Source organism: Erythrolamprus reginae, chromosome 9, assembly GCF_031021105.1.
Source record: "Erythrolamprus reginae isolate rEryReg1 chromosome 9, rEryReg1.hap1, whole genome shotgun sequence".
NCBI classification, from domain to species: domain Eukaryota; kingdom Metazoa; phylum Chordata; class Lepidosauria; order Squamata; family Dipsadidae; genus Erythrolamprus; species Erythrolamprus reginae.
In genome coordinates, this window is record NC_091958.1 from 46,175,677 (window position 1) to 46,201,703 (window position 26,027).

The following is a 26,027-nucleotide window of genomic DNA, read 5'->3' on the forward strand; positions in this document are numbered from 1 at the left end:
TAAAAATATCAGAATCACTGTCTTATTCAATGGTGAGTACCAGTAATCAGGGTGAGTAAATGGTTGCTAAGGGAATGGGAAAATGGTAATTTAGGGGTTTAAAGTGTTAAGGGAAGGCTTGTGATACTGTTCATAGCCAAAAATGGTGTACAGTGTTCCCTCGACTTTCGCGGAGGATGTGTTCCGAGACCGCCCGCGAAAGTCGAATTTCCGCGAAGTAGAGATGCGGAAGTAAATACACTATTTCTGGCTATGAACAGTATCACAAGCCTTCCCTTAACACTTTAAACCCCTAAATTGCAATTTCCCATTCCCTTAGCAACCATTTAGATTATTACTCACCATGTTTATTTATTAAAGTTTATTAAAAAAATATTTATTAAAGGCGGACAATTCTCCCCGATGACATGGTATAGGGGAAAAAACCATGAAGTATTTTTAAATTAATATTTTTGAAAAACCGTGGTATAGACTTTTTGCGAAGTTCGAACCCACAAAAATCGAGGGAACACTGCACTACTTCCGCATCTCTATTTCGCAGAAATTGGACTTTCGCGGGCGGTCTCGGAACGCATCCCCTGCGAAAATCGAGGGAACACTGTAATGTGGAAACCCACGAACTTTTGATCCAACTTTGGAAGATGCGTAACATCCATTTACAGTGATCCCTCGATTATCGCGAGGGTTCCGTTCCAAGACCCCTCGCGATAATCGATTTTTCGCGAAATAGTGGTGCGGAAGTAAAAACACCATCTGCGCATGCGCGCCTTTTTTTCCCCATGGCCGCGCATGCGCAGATGGTGTTTTTACTTCCGCACCTGGGAAGACCCAGGGAAGGTTCCTTCCGCCGCCCAGCAGCTGATCTGCTCGGCAGCGCTGCAGCAGCGAGGAGCCGAAGATCGGGGTTTCCCCTTTGCGTGGGCGGCGGGGAAGACCCAGGGAAGGTTCCTTCGGCCGCCCAGCAGCTGATCTGCTCGGCAGCGCCACAGCAGCGAGGAGCCGAAGATCCGGGTTTCCCCGCCGCCCACGCAAAGGGGAAACCCGGATCTTCGGCTCCTCGTTGCTGCGGCGCTGCCGAGCAGATCAGCTGCTGGGTGGCCGAAGGAACCTTCCCTGGGTCTTCCCCGCCGCCCACGCGCCGCTCGAGAGCAAGAGGGGGAGAGATAGAGAAAGAGAGAGAAGGAAAGAAAGAGATGAGAGAGGGAGGAAGAGAGTGTGAGAGAGGAAGAAGCAAGATAGAGAAAGAGAGAGAGAAAGAAAGATGAGAAAGGAAGAGAGTGACGTCATCGGGTGGGAAAATATTTTTAATTAATATTTTTTGAAAAATCGCGATATAGCGTTTCGCGAAGCTCGAGATCGCGAAGATCGAGGGATCACTGTATTTCTGCTGCCCCTTTTCTCACCTTGTAATGTTTGCATTTTCCCCCACCAGCATGGCAAAGACTTTGAGGCGATCCAGAACAACATTGCCCTGAAGTACAAGAAGAAAAGCAAGCCAGCAAGCATGGTGAAGAACAAGGAGCAGGTCCGGCACTTCTATTATCGCACTTGGCACAAGATTTCCAAATACATTGACTTTGATAATGGTGAGCAAAACACCCCAAAAGGTTGGCTTGGCTTCTCTGAATGGTGCAACAATGATGGTAGTTTATCTTTGGTAGGTAGGGGGTAGTAAGGAATGTTTAGGATTTGCCCAGAGCTTGTTCTTCTTTGGAGGAATCAGGCCTCCATCCAGTGGAGTTTTGCCTCACCTTACGACTTTTCTCGCCACGTTTGTTAAGTGAATCACTGCAGTTCTTAAATTAGGAACATGGTTGTTCATTGAATCTGGTTCCCCCATTGACTTTCCTGGTCAGAAGGTCATAAACGTGAGTCAGTTGTCAAGCATCCAAATTCAATTCAGTTCAATTTATTAGATTTGTATGCCGCCCTTCTCCGAAGACTCGGGGAAGCTCACAGGATAAATATAAAGCAGGCATAGAGAACAAATCTAATACAGTGATACCTTGTCTTACAAACTTAATTGGTTCCAGGACGAGGTTCTTAAGGTGAAAAGTTTGTAAGACGAAACAATGTTTCCCATAGGAATCAATGGAAAAGCGATTAATGCGTGCAAGCCCAAAATTCACCCCTTTTGCCAGCCGAAGTGCCCGTTTTTGCACTGCTGGGATTCCCCTGAGGCTCCCCTCCATGGGAAACCCCACCTCAGGACTTCTGTGTTTTTGCATGCTGCAGGGGAATCCCAGCATCGCAAAAACGAGCACTTCGCTGGCAACGGAAATCCGGAGGTGGGGTTTCCCAGTGAAGGGAGCATCAGTGAAATCACAGCATCGCAAATACACCAAAGTCCTCGAAACCCCACCTCTGGACCTCTGTATTTTTGCGATGCTGCAATTTCACTGAGGCTCCCCTCACTGGGAAACCCCACCTTTGGACTTCCATTGCCAGCTAAGCATCCGTTTTTGGGCTGCTGGGATTCCCCTGCATCATCACAAAAACACGGAAGTCCAGATGTGGGGTTTCCCATGGAGTGGTCACTAAATGAACTGTCCTTGAATAGAAGGACTCCTTATATTTGTATTAGTGCTTCCCTGGTGAAGGATTTACTGGTGAAATTTCTCTTGCCTCGGAGGCAACCAGTTCAGAGGTGGGCTCCACTTACTTTTGCCACTAGTTCGCATCGTGATGTTTTGCACGCGTGTCCCCTCGTGCGATTTAACTTTCGCACATGCTCAGTAGCAGGATTCAGCCCGAAACCCAGCTGAGAAGCTGATCAGCTGTGCTTCCAGTGAAGAAATAAAAATTAATATTAACCCGAGGGCAGGCAGGAGGGCTCTTTTTTCAAGCAGCAGAAAAGGAGAAGCCATTCAAACACAGAAATATTCCCCATACATTCCCAAAAAAAGATGGTGGCGCCCACAGATCAGCACCAACAGAACCGGATCCGTGACACCACCGTCACATCACCAACGGGTCATCACCAATTCGGCCGATCTGGTCCGAACCGGGAAGAACTCCCCCCCGAAGCAGTTCATGCGTCCCCATGAAGTTGCTCACCAAAGTGATACCCATTTATCTACTCGCAGTCACTTGCTTTCAAACCGCTGGGACAGTGGGAGCTGGAGCATGTGATGGGAGTTCACCCTGCCCCGTGAGCAATAGGTCTCGAACGCGAGACTGCCCATCCTCATCCCAGCGTTCTAAATTCGTGAGCCATTGCACATCTTCAGTTATCATATAATGTGTAAAGCAAAAAACAATACAAGGGTAGAAGAGTTGCATAGCAGCACAGTATTTTTTAAATATCTTGAATAATCAGACGATTGCAAAATATAGGTGCCAGTTTCATCCTAAAACCAGCTATATCCCCTTTTCGAACAATAAATTCATATTAATTGCAAGGGGACCTGCTTGGATCAGGTAATGTTGACATAAATGTCAGCAGTGTTCCCTCTAATTTTTTTTTGGGGTGGGCGGAAAAGTATAGTGTCTGAGCGGCAGTCCCTCCGGGACTGGGCGGCACAGAAATAATAAATAAACAAACAAACAAACAAATAAAAAACCCACCCTGTTTTGCCTCAGAGAATTTCAAAATGAAATACAGTGGTCCCTCGATCATCGCGAGGGTTCCGTTCCAGGACCCCTCGCGATGATCGATTTGTCGCGAAGTAGCGGTGCGGAAGTAAAAACACCATCTGCGCATGCGCAGATGGTATTTTTATTTCCACCGCAGCAGCGAGGAGCCGAAGATTGGGTTTCCCCGCCGCCTCGCTGCTGCTGCTTGTCCGCGCGCGTGCCGCCCGCCCCCCCCCCCGCGCTGTTGCTGGGGCCGCTTCTCAGCTGAGAAGCAGCCCTGGGGTTTCCCCGCGCGCGCGCGCGCGCCGCCCGCCCCCCCCGCGCTGTTGCTGGGGCCGCTTCTCAGCTGAGAAGCAGCCCTGGGGTTTCCCCGCGTGTGCGCGCACCGCCCGCCCCCCCGCGCTGTTGCTGGGGCCGCTTCTCAGCTGAGAAGCAGCCCTGGGGTTTCCCCGCGTGCGCGCGCGCCGCCCGCCCCCCCGCGCTGTTGCTGGGGCCGCTTCTCAGCTGAGAAGCAGCCCTGGGGTTTCCCGCGCGCGCGCGCGCGCCGCCCGCCCCCCCGCGCTGTTGCTGGGGCCGCTTCTCAGCTGAGAAGCGGCCCTGGGGTTTCCCCGCGCGCGCGCGCGCGCCGCCCGCCCCCCCCGCGCTGTTGCTGGGGCCGCTTCTCAGCTGAGAAGCAGCCCTGGGGTTTCCCCGCCCGCGCGCCGCCCGCCCCCCCGCGCTGTTGCTGGGGCCGCTTCTCAGCTGAGAAGCGGCCCTGGGGTTTCCCCGCGCGCGCGCGCGCGCCGCCCGCCCCCCCGCGCTGTTGCTGGGGCCGCTTCTCAGCTGAGAAGCGGCCCTGGGGTTTCCCCGCGTGCGCGCGCGCCGCCCGCCCCCCCGCGCTGTTGCTGGGGCCGCTTCTCAGCTGAGAAGCAGCCCTGGGGTTTCCCCGCGTGCGCGCGCGCCGCCCGCCCCCCCCGCGCTGTTGCTGGGGCCGCTTCTCAGCTGAGAAGCAGCCCTGGGGTTTCCCGCGCGCGCTGCGCGCGCCGCCCGCCCCCCCGCGCTGTTGCTGGGGCCGCTTCTCAGCTGAGAAGCGGCCCTGGGGTTTCCCCGCGCGTGTGCCGCCCACCCGCCCACGCCGTTGCTCGCGCCTTACCGGGGCAAGAGGGGGAAGACCCAGGGAAGCCTCTGCCCGGCGGGGAAACTCCACCATCTACGCATGCGTGGAAGGGCACGCATGCGCAGATGGTGGAGTTTACTTCCGGGTTGAAAACTCGCGATATAGCGTTTAGCGAAGATCGAGATCGCGAAACTCGAGGGACCACTGTACTGTACTGTGTGTCTATAACAGTGAGCTCATAATAGGGCAACTCTATCAATATCAAAATGCCACTTAAATAGTTGAGCTAGTTTCAAACTAGATTTTGATTTTCTTTCTCTCTTCCTTACTCCCATTCTTTTTCTTTCTCTTTTCCTTCCTCTCTTTTTTCTATCTGTTTCTCTCTCTTCCTCTCTTCCTCTCTCTCTTCCTCTCTCTCACTCTTTCCCTCTCGGCTTGGGCAGGTTTGGAAAACTGAGTTGATGATGATTTTTAAGTGAGCGATTGCTCACTGCTCAGCTTAGAAGGAACTATGAATGTCAGTATTTGCTATGGTTTTCAAAAAAAAAAATTAGGAGGATGCTGTGTCTTAGTGTAATCCAATCACATGCAAGTTTGTGGTATATTGTGGTCCGTGAACACCTGTGTTTTTCTTTTTTTTGCAGTGTTTTCTCAAGGGCTGAAGAAATCCTCCCTTGAGCTTTACGGCTTAATTTGTTATGGGGAACTGAGAAAGAAGATTGGGGGCTGTGAGTATACTGCTTTTTGGTGGCATGAAATTAGAAAGCATGGGGCTTGCTTAGCTGCCATGGAAAACCGCTTTCCCAACCAGATGTTTCTAATTTTCCCTTTCACGGTATTTTTGCACATCGCTCTGCAGTGTGGCTTTGTGTGGGAGAGATTTCCAAGCATAATCTGCAGTTTGCTCTTTCGTGCAGAGTACAGAGGGAAGCAGAAAACACGCCAGGAAGCATCTGTTGTTTGTGGGTGTCATTTCACAAACAATGAGAAATCTGCTCGTCCTTGCCAAGCAGAAGGGCATACGAACTACGCAGGATGACCTCTGCAGAATTGAAAGCAGGGATCATATCTGACTACAGATTAGGAATGAAAACTAAAAGGCATTCTGAGTAGCTGAGAGCATATGCACCAAGACAAATTCCTTGTGTGTCCAATCACACTTGGCCAATAAAAATTCTATTCTATTCTATTTCTTAAAAAAAAAGAAAACCCCAAACAGAATCTTGCTCTGCTGATGTTTAACTAAAACAATCCCCCTCCCAAAGGAATGACAATTTTGTAATGATGAAAATGGCCCTTAATAATTTAATAATTATGTGCAGTCATGCTTTGTTTTTCATATTCTGCCCATGATTCGATTTTTGTTTTCACATTCTTTGAAGGTATGGATGACAAAAACGCAGCTAAACTCAATGAGCTTATCCAAGCTGGGTGAGTAATTTTTCTTAACCATGATTTATTTATTTATCTATCTATCTATCTATCTATCTATCTATCTATCTATCTATCTATCTATCTATCTATCTATCTATCTATTTATTTATTGGATTTGTATGCCGCCCCTCTCCGTAGACTCGGGGCGGCTAACAACAGTAATAAAAACAGCATATAACAATCCAATATTAAACAGTTAAAAACCCTTATTATAAACCCAAACATACATACAGACATGCCATGCATAAAATTGTAAAGGCCTAGGGGGAAAGAGTATCTCAGTTCCCACATGCCTGGCGGCAGAGGTGGGTTTTAAGAAGCTTACGAAAAACGAGGGTGGGGGCAATTCTAATCTCTGGGGGGAGTTGGTTCCAGAGGGCCGGGGCCGCCACAGAGAAGGCTCTTCCCCTGGGTCCCGCCAAGCGGCATTGTTTAGTTGACGGGACCCGGAGAAGACCCACTCTGTGGGACCTAACTGGTCGCTGGGATTCGTGCAGCAGAAGGCGGTCCCGGAGATAATCTGGTCCGGTGCCATGAAGGGCTTTATAGGTCATAACCAACACTTTGAATTGTGACCAGAAACTGATCGGCAACCAGTGCAGACTGCGGAGTGTTGGTGTAACATGGGCATACCTGGGGAAGCCCATGATTGCTCTTGCAGCTGCATTCTGCATGATCTGAAGTTTCCGAACACTTTTCAAAGTAGCCTCATGTAGAGAGCGTTACAGTAGCCGAGCCTCGAGGTGATGAGGGATTGCTGTCACGAATGAAGGCGAACATAGTGTCCCGGGATAACATTACAGAGTTCAATCTGGGTTGGTCACTGCACCACGTTACAAATGCTCAGATCGTATGTTTGTTATCTCGTATTCTGGCAAGTGACTGATGGAACTATTTCAGTACCTTTTGCACGTTGTAAACTGGCTAAAATCTTTTGGAGTGGGGTAACTGTCATGAATCTCAGTAATAACTGCCTTAATGTGACAGTTAAGAATGAGGGGAATCCAGAGCACGATCCCATGGTCTTTCTAGACTGAAGGATGAGAAATGCAATGCAAGAATGAGCAAATGCTTGCTTGAGATTGGCAATGAGAAAATGGTCCTGCCCTTGATTTGGCTCCGTAGTCTGCATTGGTTGCCGATCAGTTTCCGGTCACAATTCAAAGTGTTGGTTATGACCTATAAAGCCCTTCATGGCACCGGGCCAGATTATCTCTGGGACCGCCTTCTGCCGCACGAATCCCAGCGACCAGTTAGGTCCCACAGAGTGGGCCTTCTCCGGGTCCCGTCAACTAAACAGTGTCGTTTGGCGGGACCCAGGAGAACAGCCTTCTCTGTGGCGGCCCCGACCCTCTGGAACCAACTCCCCCCAGAGATTAGAATAGCCCCCACCCTCCTTGCCTTTCGTAAGCTCCTTAAAACCCACCTCTGCCGTCAGGCATGGGGGAACTGAGATATTCTTTCCCCCTAGGCTTCTACAATTTATGCATGGTATGTTTGTATGTACGATTGGTTTTATAACAAGGGTTTTTAGCTGTTTTAATATTGGATTGTCACGTGCTGTTTTTATCACTGTTGTTAGCCGCCCTGAGTCTACGGAGAGGGGCGGCATACAAATCCAATAGATAGGTAGGTAGACAGACAGACAGACAGACAGACAGACAGACAGACAGACAGACACAGATGCTACTTGTAAAGGCAGTGGATTGTGCCTGTCACAAAGATTGTTGTACTTTCCCGGTGATGCACAGTGCTTAAGGCACCAGGGTAGAATGCAGAAGAATGTGAGTTCTAGTCTTGCCTTTGCCTTGAAAACCAGCTGAGTGACTTTGGGCCCATCCCCAGGAGATGATGAGTTGTGGTCCTGCCTTAGCCATGGAAACTAGCTGTGTGACTTTGTATCACCAGGATAGTGGGAGTTTTGCTCTCGGCTTAGCCATGAAAACCAGCTGGGTGGCTTTGGGCCTGCCACTCTCTCTGAGCCCAATTCACCTCTCAGAGTTGTTGTTGTGAAAATAGGCGGAAGGTGTGTTGGATATCTTCATCCCCTTGTTTTTATTTATATAAAAATACAGTGTTCCCTCGATTTCCGTGGGGGGTGCGTTCTGAGACCACCCGCGAAAGTCGAATTTCTGCGAAGTAGAGATGCGGAAGTAAATACACCATTTTTGGCTATGGACAAGCCATCCCTTAACACTTTAAACCCCTAAATTACCATTTCCCATTCCCTTAACAACCATTTACCATTATTACTGGTACTCACCATTGAATAAGACACCGTAATCCTGATATTTATAAACATAATTATTTATTAACATTTTTTTGTCATTTATTTGCAAAAATTATTAGTTTGGCGATGACATCATCGGGTGGGAAAAACCGTGGTATGGGGGAAAAAACCCGCAAAGTATTTTTTAATTAATATTTTTTGAAAACCCGTGGTATAGGCTATTCGCGAAGTTTGAACCCGCGAAAATCGAGGGAACACTGTAATCAGGGCGGGACGTAAAATAGTAAAATATATCTTCAAGCTTCATCCCTGTCTTAATATTCTTTTTAGAGCAACAACGGTTCGTTACAAAGGCAGGAACCTTCGTATCAAGGCCCCCATGTGCAGGGCTCTGAAGAAGCTCTGCGATCCAGATGGTATGTCATAAATCCTGGGCACGAAAGCTGCTTGGCGCAGCTGGCAGGGAGGGAGGCCCCCTGCACCACCAGCCGTGCGATGCTCACTGTGGATTGTTTCCTCGATGTGTGATTTCTTCGAGCATTTTGCTTAACTGGGCTCACAGGTAGGACTGCTGTGTCTTACAGGCATAAGTGATGAGGAAGATCAGAAGCCTGTGCGTCTTCCCCTGAAGGTCCCCGTGGAACTGCAGCCACGGAATAACCACGCGTGGGCCCGTGTGCAGAGTCTGGCCCAGAACCCACGACTCAGGTACTGGCTCTGGGAGGTGGATGGGTGGAACCTGGAGCCTTGAAATCGGATTCACAGCAAACAAACAAAATAAAACGACTGTCTCGTTTGAGCAGAGAATTTGGGATGTTGCTGGCATGTTCTACAAAGTGTTAGAGACAGGGAGGATAAAAACAGATGATTTCTTTAAAAATGTAAATTGGATTTTTAAAAAAAAATTAAATTGAAAATCAGCTATTAATATCGCAACCTACAATTACTTCTCACTAACAAAAATAATAAATATAATCAAACTAAGTCGTCATAATCCAAACGCCTGCTAGTTTGCAGGTACCACCTCTCCCCTTTTTCTTCTTTCTCCTCTCTATCTTCGTCTTTTCTTTCCATTCTCCTTTTCTATCCCACCTCCAACCACCTCTTCTTTCTACGCTACTCTTGGACCATTAAATACTACAGCTTATAAGATTATCCAAATAAGAATATTGAATACAAAATACCTACATATAGACAAATATTTGGAATATATATACAATAATATATATAAGTCGCTGTATAAAAATACTGTTTACCCCAACCCCCTCCCACTTCTCTTTTTTGTATTCCCATCCCCCTTTTCCCTGTTTTCTTTTTTTAAATAATCTAATAAAGTATATTTTTAAACAAATAAATTGAAAATCAGCTGAGCTTGCGCACCCACCAATATGGCTCCATGTGCCATCGGTTCCACCATCACTGACTTGTTGCATGCTGCTGTTTTATGCTACTGTTTTATTTTTATTCTACTTCCAGTGAAATAAAAATTGGAATAATAGAATCCTAGGTTGGGTTGTAGGTAGAGACGAGGAAAGCCGGTGTTTGCTTTGCTTAACTTATTAATTTATCTAGCGAGACTTAGTTCCCTCGCTAACAATAATCTCTCGTTTTCTGATTCTTCTGTTCTGTTCTTCCGTGACTTGACAGGATGATCGTGGAGCTGCATCGGAAGGTATCCAGCCTCATTGAATTCCTGAAACAGAAGTGGGCTCTCCACGAAGTGCGGATCGTATCCTTTCCCTAATGCAGAAGTTAGTGGGATGGAACGTAATCTGGATTCCCGGGAGGGAGGGAGGGAGGGAGGAGCAAGAGACATCGCAATTAGGCACTTTGTGTGGAAGAAATGAGATGAAGACAACTCCTGCCTAATAGTTTCCACAGTATCTGTTTAATAGTGCACGTAGTCAGTTTTAGTTTGGCAAGATTATTTGTCTGCATTTGAGGAACTTCAGCATGTCTTTTTTGACAATTGTTCCAAGAGCCGGGGTGGCGCAGCAGGTAGAGTGCTGTACTGCAGGCCACTGAAGCTGACTGTAGATCTGAAAGTCAGCGGTTCAAATCTCATCACCGGCTCAAGGTTGACTCAGCCTTCCATCCTTCCGAGGTGGGTAAAATGAGGACCCGGATTGTGGGGGCAATAGCCTAGCTCTGTTACAAAGTGCTATTGCTAACATGTTGTGAGCCGCCCTGAGTCTAAGGAGAAGGGCGGCATTAAAAAAATTGAATAAATAAATAAATAAATAAATAAATAAGAGTTAGCATTTTTAACATTACGGCTAATCTTCCACTTACAACCACAATTGAGCTAAAATTTTCTCTTTTGTTAAGTGAGCTTCATCCCTTTTTATGACCTTTCTTGCCACCGTTGCTAAGCGAAACACTACAGCTGTTAAGTTAGCCTCATGGTTGTTGAGTGAATCTGTCTTATTTATTTATTTATTTATTTATTTATTTATTTATTTTTATGTCGCCCTTCTCCTTAAGACTCAGGGCGGCTTACAACATGTTAGCAATAGCACTTTTTAACAGAGCCAGCCTATTGCCCCCACAATCCGGGTCCTCATTTTACCCATTCTCAGAAGGATGGAAGGCTGAGTCAACCTTGAACCGTTGATGAGATTTGAACCGCTGACCTGCAGATCTAGCAGTCAGCTTTTAGTGGCCTGCAGTACTGCACTCTACTTGCTGCGCCACTCCGTTTTCCCTGTTGACTTCGCATGTCAGAATGGAGCAAAAGGGGATCTTGGGAGAGGGGCAGCATACAAATCTAATAGGTAGGTAGGTAGGTAGGTAGGTAGGTAGGTAGATAGATAGATAGATAGATAGATAGATAGATAGATAGATAGATAGATAGATAGATAGATAGATAGGGATTTACATGATCTCAGGACATGGTGACCGTCATAAAATATGAGCCCGTTACCAAGCATCTGAATTGTGACCATAGAGATGCTGGAGTTTAAAAAATGGTCATAGTTCACTTGGATCAGTGCTGAAGTAGCTTTGAACGGTCACTGAATGGACTGTTGTAAATTGAGGGCAACCTGTGCTGATATGCATCAAGCCAGAAGTCTCCAACTTTGGCAACTTTATGAGGCTGGACTTCAAATCCCAGAATTCCTGGCTGAGGAATTCTGGGAATTGAAGTCCACACTTCATAAACTTGCCAAGGTTGGAGACCTTCTGCATTAATCTGCCTCTTCCATTTAACAACAAGGGTTACTTTCCCAATTCTTTTGCACTAGTATCCAGTGATGAAATTCAAAATGTTTCCCTACCAGTTCTATGGGTGTGGCTTGCTGGGGGAGGCCATGTGACTGGGTGGGCGTGGCCAACTCAAACACTCACATCAAAGGGCTACTCACCAGGCCCCTCCCCTCCCAGGTACTCCTTGTCACGAATGGCAAATGGAGAAGTTAGCGTTCTCTCTGCTCATTTATTGTTGAATTCTATGGAATATGGAGCGGCCGGAAGAGGTGTGCAGCGACCGGCCGGGCGCGCACGGGGCCAATGATTGGTGAAAACTATCGGTTTGGTGAACCAATGGCAATAATTCCTGGAGGTTCGCCCGAACCGGTTGGATATCACCCCTGCTAGTAGCCCTCCTCTTTTCAGGGCTTCCAAAACGGTGCTATTTATTTATTTATTTTTATTTATTTATTAGATTTGTATGCCGCCCCTCTCCGAAAACTCGGGGCGGCTAACAACAATAAAAAAGGCCATGTAAACAAATCTAATATTAAAAATAATCTAAAAAACCCCAATTTAAAGAACCAATCATACATACAAGCATACCATGTATAAATTCTATAAACCTAGGGGGAAGGGAAAGTCTCAATTCCCCCATGCCTGACGACAGAGGTGGGTTTTAAGGAGCTTACGAAAGGCAAAGAGGGTGGGGGCAACTCTGATATCTGGGCAGAGCTGGTTCCAGAGGGTCGGGGCTGCCACAGAGAAGGCTCTTCCCCTGGGTCCCACCAAATGACATTGTTTAGTCGACGGGGCCCGGAGAAGGCCAACTCTGTGGGACCTAACCGGTCGCTGGGATTCGTGCGGCAGAAGGCGGTCCCTGAGATATTCTGGTCCGATGCCATGAAGGGCTTTATAGGTCATAACCAACACTTTGAATTGTGACCGGAAATTGATCGGCAACCAATGCAGACTGCGGAGTGTTGGTGTGACATGGGCATGCCTTGGGCTATTGACTTGTTTGGGGTTTATGGGGAAATATTTACAGGTACAGCCTGTCTGGGTGTTTTTTGTTTTTTTTTTTGCTTCTGTGCACATTATCTTCCTAAACCATCTTCGATTAGAGGAAAACGTTAGCCGAGAGACAGCTCCAGGATTGCAGAGACGCTGAAGTCAGCAATAACAGCTGTTCCGAAGAAGAAACGACGCTTCACCTCTTCCCAGGGGAGAACTGCACGCTGACGCCCCTGCCCGGGGTTGCCCGCGTGGTGCACTCTAAAGCTTTCTGCACGGTGCATTGGCAGGAATCGGGCCGGTGCAAGCAGAGCACCAAGGATGTCCACCTGTTGCCCCCCGCCCAGATCCTGGGCATACAGAGCGGTCAGGGGACAGCCAGAGGGCAGGTGAAATACTCACGGGGGTCAGAGAACAAGGGCGGGATCAAGCCCGAAACTACCGTGGAAGTGAGTAGAACTCCTCAGTTGATCCTCAATCCCGCCACGAACCCGGAAGATTGCTCCGCCAAAGCTGGGCTTGCCGAGGGAGCACCCTCCGACCTTGGCGTCACCAGCCCCCTCAACAAGCCGCCCTCTGGGCTCCAGGACCCGAGCGGGAGCCTGGAGAAGCCCGTTCCAGTGACCGAGAGTGGAGAGGCAGCGCCCGCCGTTGCATTAGCCGCCTCGGTAGACGCCGGCAGCACCAAGTGCAGTTGTGGCGATCTCCCACCGGATTTGGAAGAACTCTCCCTGCTCGATCCCTTTCCTCGTTACATGAAGTCCTGCCACGATCTGATTGTCCCCGAGAAGTGTCTCTGCACGGAGAAGCTGGATAGGAAAGAGGCGGTTGCCTTGCCGGAATGTTCTCCTCCCATCGGGGTTTTCCCCGGCGTCGCGGAGACTGGCAACCGCAGTCCCACGCAGCTGGGGAGCAGCAGGGCGGACTTGTCCAGCGTTGTTCCATCCACTTCTGAAACTCAGGCCTTCCACGGCTCCGGACTTCCAGCGGAAGCGTGTGTGAAGGAGCTCCCTGATGTAGTCATGGAGGATTCTCAGGAGAAGCTCCAAGCCGCACTGCCAGCCCCCCCGCCTCCAGCCCCTCCAGCTCAGGGACAGACGGTGACGAAGGCTCCCAAGGACGACCCCAGCCGCCTCGCACAGCAAGTGCGGGAGAAGGGGTGGAGCCTGCGGACCTCTGAAAGCCTTACCTTGGCTGAAGTCTACCTCATGATGGGCAAGCCGAACAAACTGCAGCTAGAGTACGATTGGCTGGCAGTCTTGGGGCAGGAAACCCAGGATGCCGGGGAGCCAATCACCGATCCGAAATCTCTTCCTCCGCCGTCCACTTTTCACAAACAGAAACTCCTCACTTGCCTCTTGAAGCTCATCTCTTCTGAGGTTAACCCCAAACCGGTAAGTTTGGACTCTGCTTGGACTCACTACTAGCGCAGGGGTCTCCAACCTTGGCAGTTTTAAGTCTTATTTATTTATTTTTATATACAGTGATACCTCGTCTTACAAACGCCTCGTCATACAAACGTTTCGAGATACAAACCCGGGGTTTAAGATTTTTTTGCCTCTTCTTACAAACTATTTTCACCTTACAAACCCACCGCCGCTGCTGGGATGCCCCGCCTCCGGACTTCCGTTGCCAGCGAAGCGCCCGTTTTTGCGCTGCTGGGATTCTCCTGAGGCTCCCCTCCATGGGGAACCCCGTCTCCGGACTTCCGTGTTTTTGTGATGCTGCAGGAGAATCCCAGCAGTGCAAAAACGGACGCTTCGCTGGCAACGGAAGTCTGGAGGTGGGGTTTCCCAGCAAGGGGAGCCTCAGTGAAATCGCAGCATCACAAAAACACAGAGGTCCGGAGGTGGGGTTTCCCATGGAGGGGAGCCTCAGGGGAATCCCAGCAGCGCAAAAAGGGGCGCTTCGGCTGGAAAAAGGGGTGAATTTTGGGCTTGCACGCATTAATCGCTTTTCCATTGATTCCTATGGGAAACATTGTTTCATCTTACAAACTTTTCACCTTAAGAACCGCGTCCCGGAACCAATTAAGTTTGTAAGACAAGGTTTCACTGTATTTTATTAATTGATATAGGGTGGTAGTTTATATAAACATAGAAAGAATGATAAAAGAAGACAGTAGGGCAGGGACGGTAGGCACAATGGTGCGCTTATGCACGCCCCTTACAGGGAGAGGTCAATTGTAGACAATCTAAGCTTGAAGATTTTGGGGTTTGGGGAAGAAACAGCAGAGTCAGGAAGTGAATTCCAGGCATTGAATCACTCTATTGCAGAATTCTGGGCGTCGAGGTCCACAAGTCTTAAAGTTGCCAAGCTTGGAACCCTATATTGGACCGTGTTGTCACCTCTTAAATCTCTGGTTCTCAACCTGGGGATTTGGATATTTTTAAATTTATTTGCGAATGGTGGTTAGTATTGCCTCTACTGTTCATTGCTGCATAAAGAAAAAGAAAAGGAGGAACAGGGAGAATGTTTATCTTTTTTTTTTAGTTAGACGTAATTCTCGCTTAACGACCAGAATTGGGAATGGCAATCCTGTTGTTAAGCACTGCAGTAGCTAAGCCAAAATTCACATGACCACATTGCACCTATGTCATTTCCACTTTTGCAATTTCACTCCATGTATAGTGATACTTTGTGTTACGAACTTATTTGGTTCCAGGACGAGGTTCATAAAGTGAAAAGTTCGTAAGATGAAAGAATGTTTCCAATAGGAATCAATGGAAATGCGATTAATGCGTGCAAGCCCAAAATTCATCCCTTTTGCCAGCCGAAGCGCCCGTTTTTGCGCTGCTGGGATTCCCCTGAGGCAGGTGGGTGGGTGGATGGATGGATGTGAAATAACCAAAACTGATTATGATGTGTGGATTCATATATTCATACAATTGGAGGGTTCAACTTCCCTACCATTTTGCATCACGTCAGAAGTGCGCCTTTTGCATCACATCGGGGAAATTACCCTCTGTGCATGAGTAGAAGCCTCAAGGAGTGGCGACCGGAGGACCAGTTCTGGGGCGTGGCCAGTTGGCGATCACTGCCGGTTTGGCAAGCAGGGGCAAATTTCTGCCACCAGTTCGGGCAAATCGGCAGCAACCCATCACTGATTCAACCATATGTAAATGTATAAATAATCATTGGACCAGAATATCTCTGGGACCGCCTTCTGCCGCACGAATCCCAGCAACCAGTTAGGTCCCACAGAGTTGGCCTTCTCCGGGTCCCGTCGACTAAACAATGTTGTTTGGTGGGACCCAGGGGAAGAGCTTTCTCAGTGGCGGCCCCGACCCTCTGGAACCAACTCCCCCCATATATCAGAGTTGCCCCCACCCTCCTTGCCTTTCTTAAGCTCTTAAAAACCCACCTCTGTCGTCAGGCATGGGGGAATTGAAATATTCCCTTCCCCTAGGCTTATAAAATTTATGTATGGTATGACTGTATGTATGACTGATCTCTTAAATTGGGGTTTTTAGATTTTTTAATATTAGATTTGTTTACGTTGTCTTTTTACTGTTGTTAGCCGCCCCGAGTCTTCGGAGAGGGGCGGCATACAAATCTAATAAATAAATAAATAATAAAATAAATAATAAAATAAAATAAATAATAAAATAAAATAAAATAAATAATACAATAAATAAAATAAATAATACAATAAATAAATAAAATTAAATAAATAAATTTTGAGGTGGGCGCACCTAAAGTTTTTATGAGGCTTACTGGGTTTCTAGCGTAGTCTTCAAAAACGATTCAAAATTCTGCAGCACTTGACTTAAAGCAAGCTTTTCTGGACCCCTGGTTAACGAGTGAATTAACCAGTATTGTGTCCAACGGTGATAGTTCTGAATGTTCTTTGGAGTATCTGCTCTTTAACACTGGAGGAGGAGGAAGATGAAGGTGATGGTTTGAAGCATCTTGCAATTCAGGCTTCACTGCTTCTTTTCTAGATCCCCGAAATGAATTCCATTGCAACCTCCCCCATCAAGCCCATTCAAGAGGAGCATGCTTTGACCCCTCCCGGGAAGGTGATTGCCATTAGCACCAGGAGCCCGGGCTGTGCTCGCAATCAGCCGACGCTTCACAAGAAGACGTTTTCCCCCAGTGCCACTCCCAAATCCTCAGGTGAGTTGTTCGTACAGAAAAACCTGTCCATCTTGTGCCATGTCCACATAGAAAAACCTGTCCATCTTATGCACACACACACACACACGCTAAATTCTGTGCCTAGGAACTCTCCAGATTTTGGGATTTCTTGAATTCATTATTCGATTGGGCAGCGTGGTCCAAGAACCATGTTCAGGTTTGGAGTTTGAGGAAATCGTTCTGGTCATTTGGAATTCGTCAATTTGCAGCAAACTATAGATTTGCCCGTTCTCTGAGAGCAGAACTGAAGAAGCCTTCTGTTCTGCCCCAGTTACGAACGTAACAAGCACACAGTTTGGGTGAATTTAATCAATAAACCACTACCGTGTTTCTCTGAAAATATTTTTGCTCCAAATGTTGTGCTACGTCTTATTTTCGGGGGGTGCCTTATATTTCTCAAATAAGACAAATTCACAGGCAGAAAAGCTGAGACCCCCAAAGAAAGTGTACCGTACGGTACCTGTCAGTATGGCACCCACCCACACAAACGACGGCACTTATATGGTACAATAGTATACTCCCGCTATTGCAGCTTTCGGCCACCAGAGGAACTACAGTCTACGCACTGTAGTGGAGACTGTAATGGCGGTGAGACAGCAGCAGACTGTGTCTGCTGTACTGGACGGTACAAAGCGATGGAAGGGGCCAGCAGGGGACGGCACATTATTACGGTACCGCTATGAACAGCTTTGAATGGTACCGTATGTTTTTCCACCCTACCGTATGTAAACTTGACTACGCCTTATTTTCGGGGGGTGCCTTATATTAGCAAATTCTGCACAACCTCTGACATGCCTTACTTTCGGGTTACGTCTTATTTTCGGGGAAACGGTACTAATAACTGGGTTAGTAGTGGAGACACAGAGATCTAAAAGCACTCTTTTCTTGCAAAAAGCTGCTAATTAATCATCATAAGTTCAGCCGTCTTAAATTGTAGCAATGCAATTATTTCTTGTTATCTCACGAAGGTTTGGTAAAATGCCTAGAAGTCTCGATAAGTAAGCCAAATTAGAAAAACAAAGAGTAGAGATTTTCTTAGACACAAGGTGTTCACGATGGAAACCCGATTCTAAAACGTTGTTTCCTGCAGCCTTTCAGCTGCCTCTGCTATCCTTTAGTAGACTAGGGGAGTGGCCAATTAGCCTCAAGTCTTACTCCCGAGGAGACGACCTCTGGAATAACCAACCATTCCTGTCTCTTGGCAACCCTGCGTGCTCATGCATCAAGAAGAGGAGAAGCCTCTTCTTCCTCATCACTGCCAAGAGGTGCTGGAGGTTCCAAAGGCCCTGTTTGAACCTCTGCCCCTGGCACCGAGTCCTAACTAGGCTCCTCACTGTCCGACTTGGGTGCCAGCTGCACAGGCCGTTGGTGCATCACCAAGTCAGGGATCTGCTGTCAGTTGTATGGGCCGCTGTGAGGCCACAGCACCTTGGATAAGAAGCAAAATGTTTTTGAAGAAAAATTAGCAAGACAGTCTACCTTTTGGAAAAGCACCTTTTGAGGAGGGGTGTCTCCTAGAGCAGAGTTTCTCAACCTTGGCAACTTGAAGTTGTGTGGACTTCAAGTCCCAGAATTCCTCCAGCCAGCTGGAGGAATTCTGGGAGTTGAAGTCCACGCATCTTCAAGTTGCCAAGGTGGAAAAGCACTGTTCTAGTAGGGAGGTTGCAGTCATTCATTTCCTTGTTCCCTTGTGATGTAATTCACACCTTCCTGCAAATCCATACAGGTTTATGGAAGTACAGTGTTCCCTCGATTTTTGCGGGGGAGGCGTTCCGAGACCTCCCGCGAAAGTCGAATTTCCGCGAAGTAGAGATGCGGAAATAAATAGAGTGTTCCCTTGATTTTCGCGGGTTCGAACTTCGCGAATAGCCTATACCACGGTTTTTCAAAAAATATTAATTAAAAAATACTTCATGGTTTTTTTCCTATACCATGTTTTTTCCCACCCAATGACATCATACGTCATCGCCAAACTAATAATTTTTGCAAATAAATAACAAAAATAATAATTATTGTTAATAAATAATTTTGTTTATAAATATCAGGATCACTAAGTGTCTTATTCAATGGTGAGTACCAGTAATAATGGTGAGTAAATGCTTGTTAAGGGAATAGGAAATGGTAATTTAGGGGTTTAAAGTGTTAAGGGAAGGCTTGTGACACTGTCCATAGCCAAAAATGGTGTATTTACTTCCGCATCTCTACTTCGTGGAAATTCAACTTTCACGGGTGGTCTCGGAACGCATCCCCCGCGGAAATCGAGGGAACACTGTACATTATTTTTGGCTATGAACAGTATCACAAGCCTTCCCTTAACACTTTAAACCCCTAAATTGCAATTTCCCATTCCCTTAGCAACCATTTAGATTATTACTCACCATGTTTGTTTATTAAATTTTATTAAAAAAATATTTATTAAAGGCAGACGAAAGTTTGGAGATGACATATGACGTCATCGGGCGGGAAAAACCGTGGTATAGGGAAAAAACCCGCAAAGTATTTTTAATTAATATTTTTGAAAAACCGTGGTATAGACATTTCGCGAAGTTCAAACCCGCGAAAATCGAGGGAACACTGTACTTCCAAGACGTTTCCTAATAGAAGTCCTCCCAGAAACTGCCCTTCTCCGTAAATCGACGCTTAATGCCTTTATCATTTCCTGACAGGTTTCCAGAATCCTTCTAAACCCCGATTGGTGGCTAGTTCTTCAAGTTCCAGCAACCCTGATGCCGACGGCGGCCTCTTTGCCATTCCCACAACCCTCCCGCCAAACAGCAGGCACGGCAAGCTTTTCTTGCAAAACAAAGAAGCGGACCTGAGCTTCCGCCAGCGCTTGGACACCATCAGTGTGAGTCTTAAAATGTGTAGATGTAACATTAGGAGAAAACTGACCCAGCCTTCCTCGTAGCCTGTAAAGTTAAACACCACTCCGTTCCAAGTCTCAGTCTTGGTCACACTGTTAAGTTTTCATGGCATTTTATGTCCTTTACTATGTTACGGCTTACACAAAATTTGGGAAAGAATGAAGGCAGAATTCCAGCCAGTAGGGAATCGCATTGCCTGCTTCTTCCGCTGCTGTTAACTTTCCTGTTTTCTCCATCATCAAAACCTATTTTGAAGTCCTTCTTCTCACTTTCCAGGCAGAACCACATAGTGTGAAATCAAGTTTGTTTGTTTCTTTGTCTATTAAATGTATTTGCCACCCATCTCCTTGAGAGATGGTTACCCCCAGCGTTTAGCGGAGAGGAGCTTCTAAAAGCTTGGAATTCCAAATTTCTAATTCTGATGTCTTGCAGCAGAATATAGCACTGCTCTTTTTGCTACCAAGTTAATTGGACATGTTTCACATTCACTTATATAAGTTAGAATCTTTGCCACAAACGCACTAAATGTGGGACGCTTTGTGTGGAAGGTCCCTTTAAGCAACAAGCCAAGCATCAATAGTCTAGTTAGGGTATTAGAATTCTGTATCAGGAACTGCTGCAGTGATGGTGAACCTATGGCACATGAAGCCGTATCTATTATTGCCCTAGTTCAGCTCTAGTGCGCATGCGCTGATTTTTGGCTCACACAGAGGCTTTGGGAGGGCATTTTTGGCTTCCAGGAGGGCGTGGGGCGTTTTCTGCCTCCCCAGGCTCCAAAAAGTCTCTGGAGCGTGGAGAGGGCGAAAAATGGGCCTACTGGGCCCACCGGAAGTCAGGAAATGGGCCGTTTCTGGGGTGTATGGGAGGCTTTTTTTTTTGCCCTCCCAAGGCTGCAGGGAAGCCTCTAGAGCAGTGTTTCGCAACCTTGGCGGTTTGAAGATGTATGGACTTCAATTCCCAGAATTGAATTGGCTGGGGAATTCTGGGAGTTGAAGTCCACACATCTCCAAACCACCAAGGTTGAGAAACACTGCTCTAGAGCCTGGGAAGGATGAAAAACGGCCCCACCAGCCCCCTGGAAATTGGGAAATGGGAGAGGGGGGGGTCATACACGCATGCACGGGGGGCAGGGAAACATGAGAGGGGGTGCATGCGTGTGCGCATACATGCTTTTGGCACCTGAGCCAAAAAAGGTTCACCATCCCTGAACTACTGTTTCTCTTTAGATGCAATCAGATTTTTTCTTGCCAAAGCCAAAAAAAGTACGCAACAGACACCTGCGAAAGTCGCTCGTTGTACAGGTAAGAGAGAACGGCTAATTAAAATAACATTATTCACTCAGTTGACCCAATGGATTCACTTGGCTTCTTTGTGGGAGGGGGCTTATTGTCAACCTGATTTTCTCCCCATGCATTTGGACAGAAAGTGATTGTTTCCTCCTGCTGAGATTGTTTTATGCTTTGCCTTGAGCAGTGAATATAGACAAAAATGTTCTCAATTGATGTAAAAAGTATACAACTCCGTATGTGCTTCTGATGAAAATTGGGATGTAAACCCTCCCAGATATGTGTGTTTTTCTTTTATTTTTGTGTGTGTTTTATATGTCGATATAATATAAAGAGGGGGGGGGGCCTGTGAAGCGGTATATAAGTCTAAATTCTATTGCTATTGCTGCCTTTTATTTTTCTTTTAAAGTTATATCTCATTTTCTTCTCGCAGAGGACGCTGCTTCCTAGATCTTCCGAAAACCCTTCCCAGCATGTTTGCTCCTTTTCCATCTTATCAAACACCTCTATCACAGGTGAGTTGTTCCACCATGTGTATGATCTAAGTCAGTGTTTCCCAACCTTGGCAACTTGAAGATATCTGGACTTCAACTCCCAGAATTCCCCAGCCAGCATTTGCTGGCTGGGGAATTCTGGGAGTTGAAGTTCAAATACCTTCAAGTTGCCAAGGTTGGGAAACACTGATCTAAGTAATATGCTTTACACTGAACTGGCGAAGGCTGTGAATTATTTGACCAGAAGGGATATAAAATTGTAGCCTTTTCTATCTATAGGCTCGTCCCAGGCCCCACTAGCTGCGGTCTCAACAGCCCTGTGACGACAAGCCTTTATTTTGCTTGTTTATATACGACATCCTTCTTTCATAGAGTGGAGTTCGATCCTAGGTAGAGGCAGATATTTTTCCTCTGTGGCCATAATGTGGATGTATTTGCTGAACAAAAATTCTGCATTGGCGACAGGAAGGGCATCCGGGCGGTAAACACTCTGCTAGCTCCCTTCAGTGGCCCAGACTCCACCCCGTAAGGGATTATGGAGTCATTAAAAAAATGTGAAATCCTCCTTCGGGGGGAGATAAAACATGAGCCCTTGGGTAGAATCCGAAGGACATTGATGGGGGAGCATACCTCAAAGAAATTTGGACTCCTATTAATTTGCCATGATAACCCCCAAGTGAGAGCTAAGAAAAGATACAAGCATTTACAAGCCGCCCCGAGCCTTCGGAGAGGGGCGGCATGCAAATCTAATAAATAAATAAATAAATTTAGCCAATAGATGCTGAAGGATTTCTTGTTTGAGCAGGGGGTTGGACTAGAACAGTGTTTTTCAACCAGTGTGCCGTGGCACACTAGTGTGCCGCGAGACATGGTCAGGTGTGCCGGGAAGAAGGGAGCTCAGGTTTAGGACTCACAACTTTTTGCTGAGAGAGAGAACGTAAGCAAGAGAGAGAAAGAGAGAGAGAAAGCAAGAGAGAGAAAGAGAGACAGCAAGAGTGAGAGAGAGAGAAAGCAAGAGAGAGAAAGAGAGAAAAGGAGAGGAAGGGATGGAGAGAGAGAGAAATGAGATCAAAAAGGGAAGAAAAAAGAGAAGTGAGAAAATGATTGAGACAGAGAATGAGAGGAAAGAGAGAGAAACAAAAGAGAGAGAGAAGTGACTCTTAATTTAAAGCATATGATAAAAAGCACCCAAAGAATAAGAGAGAAAAAAAACTCAGCCCTCACCTGTTTTTGGAAAGGGTTCCAGAATGTGTACACACACACACACACACAAGGGGGGAGGAGACAGGGATGGAAAAAGAAAGGAGTGTGTCTTAGGGTGTCATTTTGTGTCATTTTAGTTGGTGGTGTGCCCCAGGATTTTGTAAATGTAAAAAATGTGCCGTGGCTCAAAAAAGGTTGAAAATCACTGGACTAGAAGACCTTCAAGTCCCTTTCCAACCATGTTATTCTATGTTTGCCATATCCTTATGTTGCCCCTTTTTTTTTTCCTTTCTTTCTTTCTTTCTTTCTTTCTCTCCCCCTTCTCTCTCTCCTTCCTTTCTTTCTTTCTTTCCTTCCTTCCTTCCTTCTTTCTTCTTTCTCTCCCCCTTCTCTCTCTCCTTCCTTCCTTCCTTCCTTCCTTTCTTTCTTTCTCCTTCCTTTTTTCCAATGTGTTTTTATTGATTTTTCACATTTTGCATATAACACTTCTTTTGAGCAGGTCTTCAGCTTTTTATCTACATTATTGTTACATTTATAGTTTGTACATCATTTTACAGTGTTTTCTAATTCCATATCTTCGTCTCACATTTTTCTCTTCCATTTTCCATCGTTAATCCATCTATACCACTTTCCCCCTATTCTGTAATAGTCCGAGTTCTTTTGTCCTCTTAATTTCTATGGATGCCGCCCATTCTTTTTATTGGGGGCCACGACAGCTTTTGTCTTCGGTTTTCTCCCTCGGAGAAAGACTGGGAATTGGGTGCCCTGTGGGATAAAACTCCCAAGTGATTTGTTTTTCCCCTTCCAAATTTGGTGTGCTTTTACCCATTCCTGCTGTTTCTGACTGTGTTCCTCCTCTAGGAAGGGGATCTTTTCGGCCCATCCAATCTTCGCTGACTAAAGGTGCCGTATCGCGCCCCATTGTTCCTAAGATCCTCCCAGCTCAAGCCACCAATCGTTTGTCTAGTAAGTCGTCTTCTTTTCCAAAGAAAGTCCAGACACAAGGAGGTAGGGTTAGGTTAGTTGGGGGGGGGGGGAATACATTTAGAATCAGGGTCGAGTCTCTAGGAATTCAGAGAGCAAAATGGACACCGCCAACAAGTTTGCACCTCATTCAGTCGACTTAGAAGGGCGCTGACTTTTTCAATTCTACCTTACACAAGTCTCCCGGTAAAAATACAGTGGTACCTCAAGATACGAACCCCTCGTCTTACGAACAACCCGAGATACGAACCCGGGGTTCAGAAAAATTTTGACTCTTCTTACAAACTTTTTTCGTCTTACGAACACCAAACCCGAACTTCCGGGTCCGGCGTTTGGGAGGCTGCTGGGAAGCCCCCCCCGGCTGTTTTAAAAGGTGACAGCCGGGCGGCGGGGCTTCCCAGCGGCCTCCCGAACGCCGAACCCGGAAGTTCGGCAAAAGTTCGGGTTTGGGAGGCCGCTGGGAAGCCGCGCCGCCTGGCTGTCACCTTTTAAAACAGCCGGGGGGCTTCCCAGCAGCCTCCCGAACGCTGAACCCGGAAGTTCGGGTTTGGCGTTCGGCTTCTGGAGGCTGCTGGGAAGTCCCCTGGCTGTTTTAAAAGGTGACAGCCCGGCGGCGGCGTTTTTTTGCGGGGTGTTTTTTTTTTCGTTGCATGGATTAATTGACTTTACATTGTTTCCTATGGGAAACAATGTTTCGTCTTATGAACCTTTCGTCTTACGAACCTCCCCGGGAACCAATTAGGTTCGTAAGACGAGGTATGACTGTATATGAGAAAATCACAATGGAGGGGGGGGGGGAGAGAGTCCCCCCCCAAATCCACTTAGGGTTAGGGTTAGCTCTTCATGAATTGAAGACAGGGAGGCGCAGTAGTTAAAGTGCAGCACTGCAGGCTACTTCAGCTAATTGCTAGCTGTAGTTCAACAGTTCAAATCTCATCACTGGCTCTGTTCTTCTGAGGTGGGTAAAATGAGGACCTGGATTGTTGGGGGCAAGTATGCTGACTCTATAAACCGCTTAAAGAGAGCTGTAAAAGCACTATAAAGCAGTATATAAGTCTAAATGCTATTGCTAATTGGGAGAGCAAAATGGACATCGCCAATGGATTTGTAGTGCATGAATGTGCTTTGGGAGGGTGCCAACATTTTGAGGCTGCCCTATCCACGTTCCCTAGGAAAATACATGAGAAAATCCCACTGGGGGCAAATCCACTAGGGTTGGCTCTCCATGAATTCAGAGAGCAAAATGGACATTGCCAATGGATTCAAAGCTGATCAGTATACTTAGGGAGGCCTTGACTTTTTGAACCTGCCTTATCTGGATCTCCCAGTTTTTACTGGTTCTGAAATAACCTTTTCTATCTTCCTCCATAATTCACTTTTGAAGTGCTCATTATGTCCATCCAGGTCTCTAAAACCTTTTGGAAAAAAGATCCTATTGACCTGGTTTAATCATTCAGGTGATATCAGGACCATGGAGATAAAGGTGTTAAATAAGGTTGAGATAACGAAGCATTGGAAAATCTTAGCTTTTTGACATAGAGGTCGTCTTCAATCTGCCATTGTGTCAGGCAGTGTTCCCTCTAATTTTTTGGGGGGGTGGGCGGAAAAGTATAGTGTCTGAGCGGCAGTCCCTTTGGGACTGGGCGGCACACAAATAATAAATAAACAAACAAACAAATAAAAAACCCACCCTGTTTTGCCTCAGAGAATTTCAAAATAAAATACTGTACTGTGTGTCTATAACAGTGAGCTCATAATATCAAAATGCCACTTAAATAGTTGAGCTAGTTTCAAACTAGATTTTGATATTTTTTTCTCTCTTCCTTACTCCCATTCTTTTTCTTTTCCTTCCTCTCTTTTTTCTATCTGTTTCTCTCTCTTCCTCTCTCTCTCCTTCCCTCTCACTCTTTCCCTCTCGGCTTCTGAGCAGGTTTGGAAAACTCTGAGTTGATGATGATTTTTAAGTGAGCGACTGCTCACTGCTCAGCTTAGAGGGAACTGTGGTGTCAGGGTTCCATCATCTCTTATCATCCTCCCTTTCATTGTCAGGGTTCCAAGTAACACCCCCAATGAAAGACAACTCTGAGGCTTGAGTTTCCTCAAAGTTTTGTTTTATTAGAGATGCAATATTGCCATCTCAAAATCCAACTCCCTGTCCCAGCACCCACATGTCTGACATATGGACATGCGCCATCCAAAACTGGAAAGGCCTCCCAATCACCTCATCGCAGCTTCTGGGGCAAAGCGGCCTTGACTTTCTGAAAATAATGTTATTTTGACTCTTATTATCACCCACACCCCATACAGTCCCCTCTCCCATTTTCCCACAGTAGAAAAATGTGGCAGGGCTGCAGGTAAAACATGGCTTCCAGATCTGACATAGCAACCGTTTTGACTTTCCACCATGGTGAAAAAGTAACTTGACCACCAGTCCTTGCAGCGTACACAGGGGGGAGGGTAGTAAGATTATGCACTATCTATTGAATGCTTAATAGTTTTTTTATTGTCCTTCCTCCT

At 46.7% G+C, this 26,027-nt stretch overlaps 1 protein-coding gene across 6 annotated transcripts in view; it reads left to right on the plus strand.

Annotated features, from left to right (window-relative positions):
- CRAMP1 (cramped chromatin regulator homolog 1) overlaps positions 1–26,027 on the plus strand; it is a 57,251-nt gene that overhangs the window by 17,445 nt on the left and 13,779 nt on the right. For 5 of the 6 annotated variants that reach the window (XM_070761069.1, XM_070761065.1, XM_070761064.1 and 2 more), the window contains exons 4-15: positions 1,433–1,586; positions 5,317–5,400; positions 6,055–6,103; positions 8,667–8,752; positions 8,921–9,044; positions 9,984–10,065; positions 12,650–13,933; positions 16,484–16,658; positions 19,346–19,527; positions 20,770–20,844; positions 21,263–21,344; positions 23,388–23,492. In XM_070761069.1, coding sequence (XP_070617170.1) covers positions 1,433–1,586; positions 5,317–5,400; positions 6,055–6,103; positions 8,667–8,752; positions 8,921–9,044; positions 9,984–10,065; positions 12,650–13,933; positions 16,484–16,658; positions 19,346–19,527; positions 20,770–20,844; positions 21,263–21,344; positions 23,388–23,492 — 2,482 coding nt within the window. The remainder of the gene's footprint in view (positions 1–1,432; positions 1,587–5,316; positions 5,401–6,054; positions 6,104–8,666; positions 8,753–8,920; positions 9,045–9,983; positions 10,066–12,649; positions 13,934–16,483; positions 16,659–19,345; positions 19,528–20,769; positions 20,845–21,262; positions 21,345–23,387; positions 23,493–26,027) is intronic. The other variant, XM_070761067.1, reaches the window with a different exon arrangement.